This window comes from Asterias rubens, chromosome 17 (assembly GCF_902459465.1).
Source record: "Asterias rubens chromosome 17, eAstRub1.3, whole genome shotgun sequence".
NCBI lineage: Eukaryota > Metazoa > Echinodermata > Asteroidea > Forcipulatida > Asteriidae > Asterias > Asterias rubens.
The window spans coordinates 8,696,429-8,712,333 of NC_047078.1; the positions used below are offsets into that span (position 1 = coordinate 8,696,429).

The 15,905-nt window shown below is 43.4% G+C and overlaps 1 protein-coding gene across 1 annotated transcript in view; it reads left to right on the forward strand.

Moving 5' to 3' along the window:
* Positions 1 to 8,939, forward strand: part of LOC117301765 — a 14,827-nt gene extending 5,888 nt beyond the window's left edge. Inside the window, exon 7 of the mRNA XM_033785785.1 lies at positions 8,875 to 8,939. Within this exon, the coding sequence (XP_033641676.1) occupies positions 8,875 to 8,939 (65 nt within the window). The remainder of the gene's footprint in view (positions 1 to 8,874) is intronic.
* The last annotated feature ends 6,966 nt before the right edge of the window (positions 8,940 to 15,905 follow it).

A 15,905-nucleotide genomic window follows, 5' to 3' on the forward strand; every position in this document is an offset into this window, starting at 1 on the left:
TTGACGGTGTTTGATGGTGTTGACGGTGTTTGACGGTGTGTTTAAGGTTGTTGACGGTGTTTGAGGGTGTTGACGGTGTTTGACGGTGTTTGAGGGTGTTGACGGTGTTTGACGGTGTGTTTAAGGGTGTTGACGGTGTTTAAGGGTGTTGACGGTGTGTTTAAGGTTGTTGACGGTGTGTTGACGGTGTTTGAGGGTGTTGACGGTGTTTGACGGTGTGTTTAAGATTGTTGACGGTGTTTGACGCTGTGTTGACGGTGTTTGACGGTGTTTAAGATTGTTGACGGTGTTTGACGGTGTGTTGACGGTGTTTGACGGTGTTTTAGGGTGTTGACGGTGTGTTGACGGTGTGTTTGAGGGTGTTGACGGTGTTTGACGGTGTGTTTAAGGGTGTTGACGGTGTGTTGACGGTGTTTAAGGGTGTTGACGGTGTTTGACGGTGTGTTTAAGGGTGTTGACGGTGTGTTTAAGGGTGTTGACGGTGTTTGACGGTGTTTGCCGGTGTGTTTAAGGTTGTTGACGGTGTTTGATGGTGTTGACGGTGTTTGACGGTGTGTTTAAGGTTGTTGACGGTGTTTGAGGGTGTTGACGGTGTTTGACGGTGTTTGAGGGTGTTGACGGTGTTTGACGGTGTGTTTAAGGGTGTTGACGGTGTTTAAGGGTGTTGACGGTGTTTGACGGTGTGTTTAAGGTTGTTGACGGTGTGTTGACGGTGTTTGAGGTTGTTGACGGTGTGTTGACGGTGTTTGAGGGTGTTGACGGTGTTTGACGCTGTGTTGACGGTGTTTGACGGTGTTTAAGATTGTTGACGGTGTATGACGGTGTGTTGACGGTGTTTGACGGTGTTTTAGGGTGTTGACGGTGTGTTGACGGTGTGTTTGAGGGTGTTGACGGTGTTTGACGCTGTGTTGACGGTGTTTGACGGTGTTTAAGATTGTTGACGGTGTTTGACGGTGTGTTGACGGTGTTTGACGGTGTTTTAGGGTGTTGACGGTGTTTGAGGGTGTTGACGGTGTTTGACGGTGTGTTTAAGGGTGTTGACGGTGTTTGACGGTGTTTGCCGGTGTGTTTAAGGTTGTTGACGGTGTTTGAGGGTGTTGACGGTGTTTGACGGTGTGTTTAAGGTTGTTGACGGTGTTTGACGGTGTTTTAGGGTGTTGACGGTGTTTGACGGTGTGTTTAAGGTTGTTGACGGTGTGTTTAAGGTTGTTGACGGTGTGTTGACGGTGTTTGAGGGTGTTGACGGTGTTTGACGGTGTGTTTAAGGGTGTTGACGGTGTTTGAGGGTGTTGACGGTGTTTGACGGTGTTTGACGGTGTGTTTAAGGTTGTTGACGGTGTTTGATGGTGTTGACGGTGTTTGACGGTGTGTTTAAGGTTGTTGACGGTGTTTGATGGTGTTGACGGTGTTTGACGGTGTGTTTAAGGTTGTTGACGGTGTTTGAGGGTGTTGACGGTGTTTGACGGTGTTTGAGGGTGTTGACGGTGTTTGACGGTGTGTTTAAGGGTGTTGACGGTGTTTAAGGGTGTTGACGGTGTTTGACGGTGTGTTTAAGGTTGTTGACGGTGTGTTGACGGTGTTTGAGGGTGTTGACGGTGTTTGACGGTGTGTTTAAGATTGTTGACGGTGTTTGACGCTGTGTTGACGGTGTTTGACGGTGTTTGACGGTGTGTTGACGGTGTTTGACGGTGTTTTAGGGTGTTGACGGTGTGTTGACGGTGTGTTTGAGGGTGTTGACGGTGTTTGACGCTGTGTTGACGGTGTTTGACGGTGTTTAAGATTGTTGACGGTGTTTGACGGTGTGTTGACGGTGTTTGACGGTGTTTTAGGGTGTTGACGGTGTTTGACGGTGTGTTTAAGGGTGTTGACGGTGTTTGAGGGTGTTGACGGTGTTGACGGTGTTTGACGGTGTGTTTAAGGTTGTTGACGGTGTTTGATGGTGTTGACGGTGTTTGACGGTGTGTTTAAGGTTGTTGACGGTGTTTGAGGGTGTTTGAGGGTGTTGACGGTGTTTGACGGTGTGTTTAAGATTGTTGACGGTGTTTGACGCTGTGTTGACGGTGTTTGACGGTGTTTAAGATTGTTGACGGTGTTTGACGGTGTGTTTAAGGTTGTTGACGGTGTTTGAGGGTGTTGACGGTGTTTGCCGGTGTGTTTAAGGTTGTTGACGGTGTTTGAGGGTGTTGACGGTGTTTGACGGTGTGTTTAAGGTTGTTGACGGTGTTTGACGGTGTGTTTAAGGGTGTTGACGGTGTTTGACGGTGTTTGCCGGTGTGTTTAAGGTTGTTGACGGTGTTTGAGGGTGTTGACGGTGTTTGCCGGTGTGTTTAAGGTTGTTGATGGTGTTTGAGGGTGTTGACGGTGTTTGACGGTGTGTTTAAGGTTGTTGACGGTGTTTGAGGGTGTTGACGGCGTGTTTAAGGTTGTTGACGGTGTTTGACGGTGTGTTTAAGGGTGTTGACGGTGTTTGAGGGTGTTGACGGTGTGTTTAAGGTTGTTGACGGTGTGTTGACGGTGTTTGAGGGTGTTGACGGTGTTTGACGGTGTTTGCCGGTGTGTTTAAGGTTGTTGACGGTGTTTGAGGGTGTTGACGGTGTTTGCCGGTGTGTTTAAGGTTGTTGACGGTGTTTGAGGGTGTTGACGGTGTTTGACGGTGTGTTTAAGGTTGTTGACGGTGTTTGAGGGTGTTGACGGTGTGTTTAAGGTTGTTGACGGTGTTTGACGGTGTTTTAGGGTGTTGACGGTGTTTGACGGTGTTTGAGGGTGTTGACGGTGTGTTTAAGGTTGTTGACGGTGTGTTTAAGGTTGTTGACGGTGTTTGACGGTGTTTTAGGGTGTTGACGGTGTTTGACGGTGTGTTTAAGGTTGTTGACGGTGTTTGACGGTGTTTTAGGGTGTTGACGGTGTGTTTAAGGTTGTTGACGGTGTTGACGGTGTTTGACGGTGTGTTTAAGGGTGTTGACGGTGTGTTTAAGGTTGTTGACGGTGTGTTGACGGTGTTTGAGGGTGTTGACGGTGTTTGACGGTGTGTTTAAGGTTGTTGACGGTGTTTGACGGTGTTTTAGGGTGTTGACGGTGTTTGACGGTGTGTTTAAGGGTGTTGACGGTGTGTTTAAGGTTGTTGACGGTGTGTTGACGGTGTTTGAGGGTGTTGACGGTGTTTGACGGTGTGTTTAAGGGTGTTGACGGTGTGTTTGAGGGTGTTGACGGTGTTTGACGGTGTGTTTATGGGTGTTGACGGTGTTTGACGGTGTGTTTAAGGTTAAGGTTGTTGACGGTGTTTGACGGTGTTTTAGGGTGTTGACGGTGTTTGACGGTGTGTTTAAGGGTGTTGACGGTGTGTTTAAGGTTGTTGACGGTGTGTTGACGGTGTTTGAGGGTGTTGACGGTGTTTGACGGTGTGTTTAAGGGTGTTGACGGTGTTTGACGGTGTGTTTAACGGTGTTGACGGTGTGTTTAAGGGTGTTGACGGTGTTTGAGGGTGTTGACGGTGTTTGACGGTGTGTTTAAGGGTGTTGACGGTGTTTGACGGTGTGTTTAAGGGTGTTGACGGTGTTTAAGGGTGTTGACGGTGTTTGACGGTGTGTTTAAGGGTGTTGACGGTGTGTTTAAGGTTGTTGACGGTGTTTGACGGTGTTTTAGGGTGTTGACGGTGTTTGACGGTGTGTTTAAGGTTGTTGACGGTGTTTGACGGTGTGTTTAAGGGTGTTGACGGTGTTTAAGGGTGTTGACGGTGTTTGAGGGTGTTGACGGTGTTTGACGGTATGTTTAAGGGTGTTGACGGTGTTGACGGTGTTTGACGGTGTGTTTAAGGGTGTTGACGTTGTTTGACCGTGTTCGACGGTGTGTTTAAGGTTGTTGACGGTGTGTTGACGGTGTTTGAGTGTGTTGACGGTGTTTGACGGTGTGTTTAAGGTTGTTGACGGTGTTTGAGGGTTTTGACGGTGTGTTGACGGTGTTTAAGGTTGTTGACGGTGTGTTGACGGTGTTTGACGGTATGTTTAAGGTTGTTGACGGTGTGTTTAAGGTTGTTGACGGTATTTGACTGTGTGCTTAAGGTTGTTGACGGTGTGTTGACGGTGTTGGACGGTATTTGACGGTGTGTTTTAGGTTGTTGAGGGTGTTTGACGGTGTGTTTGACGGTGTTTGACGGTGTTTGACAGTGTGTTTTAGGTTGTTGACGGTGTTTGCCGGTGTGTTTAAGGTTGTTGACGGTGTTTGACTGTGTTTGAGGGTGTTGACGGTGTGTTTGAGGGTGTTGACGGTGTTTGACGGTGTGTTTAAGGGTGTTGACGGTGTTGACGGTGTTTGACGGTGTGTTTAAGGGTGTTGACGGTGTTTGCCGGTGTGTTTAAGGTTGTTGACGGTGTTTGAGGGTGTTGACGGTGTTTGACGGTGTGTTTAAGGTTGTTGACGGTGTTTGAGGGTGTTGACGGTGTGTTTAAGGTTGTTGACGGTGTTTGACGGTGTTTTAGGGTGTTGACGGTGTTTGACGGTGTTTGAGGGTGTTGACGGTGTGTTTAAGGTTGTTGACGGTGTGTTTAAGGTTGTTGACGGTGTTTGACGGTGTTTTAGGGTGTTGACGGTGTTTGACGGTGTGTTTAAGGTTGTTGACGGTGTTTGACGGTGTTTTAGGGTGTTGACGGTGTGTTTAAGGTTGTTGACGGTGTTGACGGTGTTTGACGGTGTGTTTAAGGGTGTTGACGGTGTGTTTAAGGTTGTTGACGGTGTGTTGACGGTGTTTGAGGGTGTTGACGGTGTTTGACGGTGTGTTTAAGGTTGTTGACGGTGTTTGACGGTGTTTTAGGGTGTTGACGGTGTTTGACGGTGTGTTTAAGGGTGTTGACGGTGTGTTTAAGGTTGTTGACGGTGTGTTGACGGTGTTTGAGGGTGTTGACGGTGTTTGACGGTGTGTTTAAGGGTGTTGACGGTGTGTTTGAGGGTGTTGACGGTGTTTGACGGTGTGTTTATGGGTGTTGACGGTGTTTGACGGTGTGTTTAAGGTTAAGGTTGTTGACGGTGTTTGACGGTGTTTGAGGGTGTTGACGGTGTTTGACGGTGTGTTTAAGGGTGTTGACGGTGTGTTTAAGGTTGTTGACGGTGTGTTGACGGTGTTTGAGGGTGTTGACGGTGTTTGACGGTGTGTTTAAGGGTGTTGACGGTGTTTGACGGTGTGTTTAACGGTGTTGACGGTGTGTTTAAGGGTGTTGACGGTGTTTGAGGGTGTTGACGGTGTTTGACGGTGTGTTTAAGGGTGTTGACGGTGTTTGACGGTGTGTTTAAGGGTGTTGACGGTGTTTAAGGGTGTTGACGGTGTTTGACGGTGTGTTTAAGGGTGTTGACGGTGTGTTTAAGGTTGTTGACGGTGTTTGACGGTGTTTTAGGGTGTTGACGGTGTTTGACGGTGTGTTTAAGGTTGTTGACGGTGTTTGACGGTGTGTTTAAGGGTGTTGACGGTGTTTAAGGGTGTTGACGGTGTTTGAGGGTGTTGACGGTGTTTGACGGTATGTTTAAGGGTGTTGACGGTGTTGACGGTGTTTGACGGTGTGTTTAAGGGTGTTGACGTTGTTTGACCGTGTTCGACGGTGTGTTTAAGGTTGTTGACGGTGTGTTGACGGTGTTTGAGTGTGTTGACGGTGTTTGACGGTGTGTTTAAGGTTGTTGACGGTGTTTGAGGGTTTTGACGGTGTGTTGACGGTGTTTAAGGTTGTTGACGGTGTGTTGACGGTGTTTGACGGTATGTTTAAGGTTGTTGACGGTGTGTTTAAGGTTGTTGACGGTATTTGACTGTGTGCTTAAGGTTGTTGACGGTGTGTTGACGGTGTTGGACGGTATTTGACGGTGTGTTTTAGGTTGTTGAGGGTGTTTGACGGTGTGTTTGACGGTGTTTGACGGTGTTTGACAGTGTGTTTTAGGTTGTTGACGGTGTTTGCCGGTGTGTTTAAGGTTGTTGACGGTGTTTGACTGTGTTTGAGGGTGTTGACGGTGTGTTTGAGGGTGTTGACGGTGTTTGACGGTGTGTTTAAGGGTGTTGACGGTGTTGACGGTGTTTGACGGTGTGTTTAAGGGTGTTGACGTTGTTTGACCGTGTTCGACGGTGTGTTTAAGGTTGTTGACGGTGTGTTGACGGTGTTTGAGGGTGTTGACGGTGTTTGACGGTGTGTTTAAGGTTGTTGACGGTGTTTGAGGGTGTTGACGGTGTGTTGACGGTGTTTAAGGTTGTTGACGGTGTGTTGACGGTGTTGACAGTGTTTGACGGTGTGTTTAAGGTTGTTGACGGTGTGTTTAAGGTTGTTGACGGTATTTGACTGTGTGCTTAAGGTTGTTGACGGTGTGTTGACGGTGTTGGACGGTATTTGACGGTGTGTTTTAGGTTGTTGAGGGTGTTTGACGGTGTGTTTGACGGTGTTTGACGGTGTTTGACAGTGTGTTTAAGGTTGTTGACGGTGTTTGACGGTGTGTTTAAGGTTGTTGACGGTGTGTTGACGGTGTTTGACGGTATTTGACAGTGTGTTTGATGGCGTATGGTGGTGTTGACGGTGTACTGGTGAGAGCAAGGGTCATACACTCTAAGGGTTTGTTTTCATGTACCAAACCATTGTTTTCACTATGTTTCCTAAAGTGATGGAACACCAATAATTCTTGGTGTCCAATGCCTATAATGTGAATGTAACTAGCAATTTGAGCTACAAATTAATACTTGATAAGACTTCATGTTGACCATCTTGTCACTTTCGTAAGACATCTGCTCATCTTAATAGCAGTTTAACTGATGAGGTAGCTGGATTGGTATAGCATCTTTACCACTTGAGGAAGTAGTTTGCTGTGCAATCTCTTAAAACAATTTAGTGGAATGTGAGCAATATTGTTAACTTTTAAATTTGAATGTTTGTCAACCTTTTGGTTGTTTTTTATTCAGATTAAATAAACCATTAATAACAATCAAGATAATGAGTTAAATACGAATCTAGTGAGGCAGATTTGAGGAATTGTGTCTTTGGTGACAAAAGAATGGAATTTGCAGAGATACCAACATACACGATTTGGGCGTAGCACATACGATTTCGAGCCGTGACTACGACGCTACGATAATACTCAATAAAACACGCCAAACAAGCCGCCAATATAATTTTATTAAATCGTACAATACATGCAAACAACGAATGAACTATTAAGTGGAAATAATTAAGAAAAATATCCAAATAATTGTAACAGAAAAGAAACAACACTTTTAATTTTAGAACGCAGTGTTGAATAATAGCGGCGAATTCACTCGAACAATTTACGTGTCTCGACGTAATGATTGTTGCGTGCCCTCTGATCCCCCCGCTGGCTGACCGGATGAGTGTTTTACGCTAGTGCATTGCTGCAAGGTACCCATTGATCTCTATTACACCATGGGGAATAGTGCACACGTGCGTGGGGAATGAGGTTGTGTGTGAGCTAACGTGTCACAGTAACCTCATTCCACACGTATTTTTTGCCCCAAATCCGGACACTTTTTTTTTCAAGTAAGGCCAACCTTTGTTTTTTTGTTTTTTTTGAAACAGAGTCAGAAGATGAGGGATATTTTTTTTCCAGATTTTTTTTCACTGGCCATTAAAAACATTTGTAGCTGTTCTGGTGGTGCATACAGAGGTAATTGTTATTTCACGACAATGCCTGAAAATGAGCTAATTAGCATTGTAGAGAGTAATAGAAAGATCGGTTTAGGGAGCCCAAGCCACGCTCGCCCTTAACTTTTGGGAGATGCTACTCTTTTTTAAAGTTCAATGTTGGCATCTCTGAATTAGGTACACAGTCAGGGTATGTCATCAGGAGAGTTTTTCTATTGCTATCACAGATTTGTCTTTTGAAAAAGTACAGGTAGAATAATAAGCACAGTTTTCAAAATGGCTGCCTGTAGTTCTTCAAGAACACATATGTGATGGCCTAAAGCCAAGTATCTTTTTCTTGACATGAAATGACTGTGTGCCAATTTCTAAGCATCATCAAATACATGATTCCATAATCTACCTGTCACACCATAAAGCGCTGTATACTCTGGGCTTTCTATTCATGTGGTAAAAACACACAAACACCTAAAATGGGAATCGAACCATTTTTTTTGTTAATTTTTTTAGGGGTGTAAAACAGTAATGGAACCAATTGAAAGTAAAACAATGATCGAAATTCTCTCTGAAACAAAACATTGTACCTTATAACATTTTGAAAAGAAATTAGAAAACACCCCCAAAACAAGACCTTACCTAGAGTGTACATAACTTATGTCAAAAATTTATTTTATTTGGCGTTATTGGAACTTTGTTTACAAAACTTTTAAGTCAAACATAAAGTCAGTAAACAAAACTATTTAAAAAAACATAGCATTCTAATCACCTTGATAGTATTTTGAATCACTTTGATATAAATATGCATCTATCTTATAATATTAAGTTTTAATATTCCTTTTTTGTGCATGAAATAAAACACATTATAAATGAATGTGACACAGTGTCAAGTAATAACTAATTTGAGGGTCGTTTCCATAGGTTTATTGAAATTGGGTGCAAAGTTGCTCTTGTGACTGTAGTTTACTCAATTTTCGGGAATCGACTCAAACTTCTAAAAATCTTTGGATATAAAGCCACAGACACACGGGGATTAAGGAGGGTTGTCTGTGGGATCGGTGTGGGGGTTGGGGATGGGTGTGAGGATCAGTAGGGAATGGGATAGGTTAGTTGGTGTTAGCAGCGGGTTTTAAAGTCTGAGGGTAGGGGTCGGGTGTTATGTTTAGGGTGTTGGGGGAAGCAAGTTGTGGCAGGGAGTTTCTGGTGTGGGGCTTAGGAAAGAGGGATATGTCAGACCTTGAAAATAGGTTTCCACCGTTCTAAGGGTTAAAACATTTTGGCCAGAACTTCATCCCGCCCCCGCCCCCATCACCCACCCCCAAGAGCTAAGGGGCGTTGGTGGGATTGATGGGGGCAGGGGATGGGTGTGAGGGTCAATAGGTGTAGGTTCGTTGGAAATGTTGGCAGCTAGTTGTAAGGGGTAGTGTTTGGTCTACTTATTAGTATACAATTGGGTGGGGGTGTGAAAGTAGACTACTGAGAGGGTATGGTAGGGGGTGGTGTCAGACCTTGTTCGTTGGCTTAGTAAAACATAAATGCTGACCAGTTTAATGGGATTGTCGGCGTGGTGTCAACAATCGATACCAGGCTTCAAACTTTCCCCTTTTGGCATAGCCTGCAAAAGTTGTTTAAATGTTTGTAATGACCGCAGAACAGAATTCCAACCACAGGTATCTTTTCAAGCCAAGCAGGGAAAGTGGGTGGGGCTTCGGCTAAATGCAACTAACTGCCTTGTTATGCAAATTTCTTTTTGGGGCGCGTGTATGCTCATGATAATGCTACAGTTATAGTGTTGCAGTGGGGCGAGCGTGTGTACTGAAATGCCATACGGTTATAGTGTAGCAGTGAGGACCACGGACGTCAACTTGGCTCTTTCTTCGGCTTTTACACGGGATTTGAGGAACCCAAACTGGACAAAAATTGACATTTTACAACCCTACCACCTGGAAAGGAACCTTTTGACACTATTAGAAGGCTTTTATTGGAGTACTGTTTGTCTAAAATATGTGTTGAATTTGCAACCGGTTTGGAGGGCTCCACGAAGTTGTGCACGGGATTTCACGGACGATAATTGACTGTCAATGGATGCAACTTCGCTGTCGAGCCTCCGAATGGCTTGCGAGTTCCACGGATTTACCATGAGCCTTTCTCAATAATGTCGACCTTAAAACAGACAATGAGATCTAAAACAACAATATTAAACTTGTTCTCGGACAATAGGGCGGCAAAGTTGGACAACTTGACGTTTTTCTTTGGAGTTCTTCACCGGGGGAACTTGCCAGCCCCGGGGAGAGCACCGCACATGGAACTACGCTTGCCAGCCCCGGGAGAGCCATCAGTATTCGTCCAAGGAAAAGGAGTTCATCTGAATGTTGTCGATGGATTGGATTTTGACAGTGAAATCATTGGTTTGCAGAACTCTAGCCTATTTGTAAACCAACTGAAAATTCGGTAAATTGACACTATTTTGAAGAGACTTTGGTCTATGGATTGTGTGGTCAATGGTTTCGACAAAAGGTAAAGACAGAGTATTAAAGGCAACGTGACGGTAAGCGAAGATCTAACCACTTTCCTCCCAATAAACAATCGTACAGATTTTCCTTATGAGAATATTTAACGAGGAGCTTGTTGATGTTGTCAATTTGTTATGTCTTTCTTGGTGAAGTTACCACAACTGCTTGATCTTTCGAGATTGTTCAATTTTCCTTGTGTTGCATGTAGGTCGTAGCCAGTGATGCATTGTTGTAATTTTTGGCTCAATTCAATGGAAGTTTTCTCTGTGTTGTTACAAGATGATGTCAACAGTTGTCATGTTTAACTAAAATATTGTCATGATTAAATAATTGTTAAATATTATTATTTTTAATCAAATTTTTGTTCTGACACTGCTTGTTCCTCTTGTAAATATTTTTTTTTATTTTTTTTACTCAGTAAATAAGTTTCTTAAAATTGAGAATAAATACCAAAAAAAGCATAGAACTTCACAAATAAATGAAAAACAATTGTAAAAAAAACTACCTAGGTAAAACGATAGTGAATAAATTCTTACAGTTACACATAAATATTATATCTACACAATATTTTAGAAATTGAAATATAAATGGTTCACACCCCAAAATAAAACTTGTTGCGCCAAAAAGTTTTTAAAATACAAAAAATAAAAAACTACCAGCAACCCACATAATTTTTGTTTAACAACGTCCGACAAACGACAGCCAACCTACAGTTAATAAAAAAAACAACCATCAACCCACAGTCCCCCCCCAAAAAAAGGACCGTCAAAAAAACCGATGTTGGTCGTAAGCCATTGATGCATTGTTGAATTTTTGGCTCAATTCAATGGAAGTTTTCTCTGTGTTGTTTGTCAACAGTTGTCATGTTTAACTTAAATATTGTCATGTTTAATTAAGTGTTAAATATTATATCTTTGACCAAATTTTTTTCTGGCCACCGCCTGTACCTTCGTGTAATATTTTTATATTTATTTTTTCCTCTGTAAAAAAATTAGATATTTTTTTATTTTAAAATTGAGACGGTGTTTGACGGTGTGTTTAACCCTTTCAATACCATTGTCGAGTTTACTCGACCGCGCAGTGCAAGCGCTTCCTTACCATTGTCGAGAAAACTCGACGTGCGTTGTGTAGTCGCTCCGTACCAATGTCGAGCATAACTCGACAGAAAAAAGCCTTGCCTTTGAGAGATTGTATTTATTTTGTTTGGCGCCCTCTGTTGTTAGGTTTTATATAGACGGGTTGCTTGTTTACCAAGCATTGCAATGGTATGTATTGTATAGGGGGTCGCCATTATGATTTTCCGAGAAAAGTACGTTTGAAGATTTCACGCTTCCGTTTTTGGGGGACAAAAATCACCATCATGTCTCCTCATTGCACGAAGGTTTTGGCTGATATGTTTGCCTATAGTGACTCTATAAAAAGACTTGGGAAGTTCTGAGAGAGAATCTAGTGAACATTTGGCAGCCAATCGTGGTATTTCGTCGCCAGACAGATGATGACAAAACCGGACTATAATATAACAACGGTAGCTAACTGGACCGAGCACGTCACCCGTTCAACGCCGTGGGTTTGGGCGTGCATGGCGGGCGGGCCCCGACCGACTCGTGCTGGTCGAAGCATAGAGCTTACTCTATGGTCGAAGTGACCGTGGTAGCTGAACACTTTCAAAACAGATTTTTCAGCAAAATACGTTCCGATTTTGGTACAAATGGAAATAGAAGCTTATAATAAAAACGATTATATTTTCTGAGTAGTTTTTACAAACTTTTCTTGAGGAAAATTAGGTTGAAAATCTTGTCGTTTTTCTTGAGACAGAAATCCTGAATAAAAATAGAAGTAATTCGTTTTAGCCAGAAATCTTGCAAACAAAATTAAGATAATAATATACAAATTTGACATCGTAGGAAAGGTTATTTCATATGCTACAAATTGCATGCACAAAATTTTTTCCAAAAAATAATGTCTTCCCACAGAAATTCAAGATTGAAAACAGTACACACTGCAAATTGCGTTATATATTTTTTAGTGTGAAAAAATATGGTCAACACCCTCAAACACCGTCAACACCGTAAAAACACAGTCAAACACCGTCAACACCCTTAAACACACCGTCAGCACCGTCAACAACCTTAAACACACCGTCAAACACCGTCAAACACCGTCAACACACCGTCAACAACCTTAAACACACCGTCAAACACCGTCAAACACCGTCACACCCTCAAACACCGTCAACAACCTTAACCACACCGTCAAACACCGTCAAACAACGTCAACACCCTCAAACACCGTCAACACACTGTCAACAACCTCAAACACCATCAACACACCGTCAACAACCGTTAACACACTGTCAAACACCGTCAACAACCTTAAACACGCCGTCAAACACCGTCAACACCCTCAAACACCGTCAACACACCGTCAAACAACGTCAACACCCTCAACCACCGTCAAACACCGTCAAACACCGTCAAACACCCTCAAACGCCGTCAAACACCCTCAAACACCGTCAAACACCGTCAACAACCTTAAACACACCGTCAACAACCTTAACCCTTTCAATACCACATTGTTTATTGCAAGCGCCGAACTGGGTACCGCGGTGTTGACAAAGGTCACAGTGCTGTGTACCGTATTTTTTCACCTTAAAAAATATATAACGCAATTTGCAGTGTTCAAACTTGCCCAATATTGCCGAAAATGGCTCCCTCCTTTGTCGGCTTGCATCGCTTAGATCCAAGCCACAGACACAAAACAAAAACACGAAACTGTAGCCCATGATTAGCGCTTTCCGTTGGTGTATAGTATGTGCAATAATCCAATAATGTCTTGGATATGATATGGGCCTCCGTGTAGTGTCATTATTTGAAGAGAAACTTACTTTTTTAGCCTTTTTCTCCCTAAGGGTGAGGGGTAGCTTTTTCGCCGCCCTTGTTGCGCAAATTTATGCCACAGACACGAAACAAAAATAAACGCGTAGCCCTTGAATAAGGCTTTCCTCTGGTGTATAGTATGTGTGGATCAAAACATTTCTTGGGGTTCAAAATAACCTTTGTACTTTGAATTTCGCTCCAGAATGGCTAATATTGACGTCCGGAAAACACTCTTCGTGCCAACCATTCGGAGTAGGCTTGCTTAAATGTTTTTTGGAGCACCACGGAGTTGTCGCATGGTCTCCGCAAGTTGATCATCGGATGCGGTATTTTTCAAGCCACACACAGGTACCCAGATTATTTCTCTAGCCTACCAAGTTCAGGAATAATGGTCAAGTTCACAGACTCTGAGCGAACTTGTATGCCAACCATTTTCGGCACCCCGTTTCATGGCGTTTTCAAACTTGCCCAATATTGCCGAAAATGGCTCCCTCCTTTGTCGGCTTGCATCGCTTAGATTCAAGCCACAGACACAAAACAAAAACACGAAACTATAGCCCGTGATTAGCGCTTTCCGTTGGTGTATCGTATGTGCGAATCCATTAATGTCTTGGATATGATATGGGCCTCCGTGTAGTGTCATTATTTGAAGAGAAACTTACTTTTTTAGCCTTTTTCTCCCTTAGGGTGAGGGGTAGCTTTTTCGCCGCCCTTGTTGCGCAGATTTATGCCATAGACACGAAACAATTATAAACGTGTAGCCCTTGAATAGGGCTTTCCTTTGGTGTATAGTATGTGTGGATCAAAAAAGTTCTTGGGATTCAAAATAACCTTTGAACTTTGAATTTCTCTCCAGAATGGCTAATATTGACGTCCGGAAAACACTCTTCGTGCCAACCATTCGGAGTAGGCTTGCTTAAACGTTTTTTGAGCACCACGGAGTTGATGCAGGGTCTCCGCAAGTTTATCATCGGATGCGGTTTTATTCAAGCCACACACAGGTACCCAGATTATTTCTCTAGCCTACCAAGTTCAGGAATAATGGTCAAGTTCACAGACTCTGAGCGAACTTGTATGCCAACCTTTTTTGGCACCCCGTCTCCTGGCGTTTTCAAACTTGCCCAATATTGCCGAAAATGGCTCCCTCCTTTGTCGGCTTCGGCGCTTTGATCCAAGCCACAGACACAAAACAAAAATACGAAACTACAGCCCGTGTTTAGCGCTTTCCGTTGGTGTATCGTATGTGCGAATCCATTAATGTCTTGGATATGAAATGGGCCTCCGTGTAGTGTCATTATTTGAAGAGAAACTTACTTTTTTAGCCTTTTTCTCCCTTAGAGTGAGGGGTAGTTTTTTCGCCGCCCTTGTTGCGCAAATTTATGCCACTCACACGAAACAATTATAAACGTGTAGCCCTTGAATAGGGCTTTCCTCTGGTGTATAGTATGTGTGGATCAAAAAGTTCTTGGGATTCAAAATAACCTTTGTACTTTGAATTTCTCTCCAGAATGGCTAATATTGACGTCCGGAAAACACTCTTCGTGCCAACCATTCGGAGTAGGCTTGCTTAAACGTTTTTTTGGAGCACCACGGAGTTGTCGCAGGGTCTCCGCAAGTTGATCATCGGATGCGGTAATTTTCAAGCCACACACAGGTACCAAGATTATTTCTCTAGCCTACCAAGTTCAGGAATAATGGTCAAGTTCACAGACTCTGAGCGAACTTGTATGCCAACCATTTTCGGCACCCCGTTTCATGGCGTTTTCAAACTTGCCCAATATTGCCGAAAATGGCTCCCTCCTTTGTCGGCTTCGGCGCTTAGATCCAAGCCACAGACACAAAACAAAAATACGAAACTATAGCCCGTGTTTAGCGCTTTCCGTTGGTGTATCGTATGTGCGAATCCATTAATGTCTTGGATATGATATGGGCCTGCGTGTAGTGTCATTATTTGAAGAGAAACTTACTTTTTTAGCCTTTTTCTCCCTTAGGGTGAGGGATAGCTTTTTCGCCGCCCTTGTTGCGCAGATTTATGCCACAGACACGAAACAATTATAAACGTGTAGCCCTTGAATAGGGCTTTCCTCTGGTGTGTAGTATGTGTGGATCAAAAAAGTTCTTGGGGGTTCAAAATAATCTTTGTACCTACGAATTTCTCTCCAGAATGGCTTATATTGACGTCCGGAAAACACTCTTCGTGCAAACCATTCTTAGTAGGCCTGCGTTGACGTTTTTTGAGCACCACGGAGTTGATGTTAAAGGCAGTGGACACTATTGGTAATTGTCAAAGACTAGCCTTCACAGTTGGTGTATCTAACCTGTGAAAATTTGAGCTCAATCGGTCATCAAAGTTGCGAGATAAAAGAAGAAAACACCCTAGTCACACGAAGTTGCGTGCGTTTAGATGGTTGATTTCGAGACCTCAAGTTCTACTTGAGGTCTCAAAATCCAGTTCGTGGAAAATTACTTCTATCTCGAAAACTACTCCACTTCAGAGGGTGCCGTTTCTCACAATGTTTTATACTGCCAACCTCTACCCCTTACTCTTTACCAAGTGAGGTTTAATGCTAACAATTATTTTGAGTAATTACCAATAGTGTCCACTGCCTTTAACAAACCCTCCGAATTATTTTGACTTGTTTGCACTATTAAGTAGCTTATCTGCTGCTGGCATTGGGTACTTTTTGTAACACAAAACACAATGTCCACAGATTTACATTAAACTTACACCGTATCGACACAGGTATCTCTATAAAAAAAATTGACTCCCATAATGGCCGACCGTGAGGAGAGAGGACTGCAACTGGGGAGGGATTTGAGGGAGTCGACTGACTGAACGACGTTTTCTTCCAGAGGTGGTTCCAATCAATGTTAATAATAATAATAATAATAATAATAACAATAA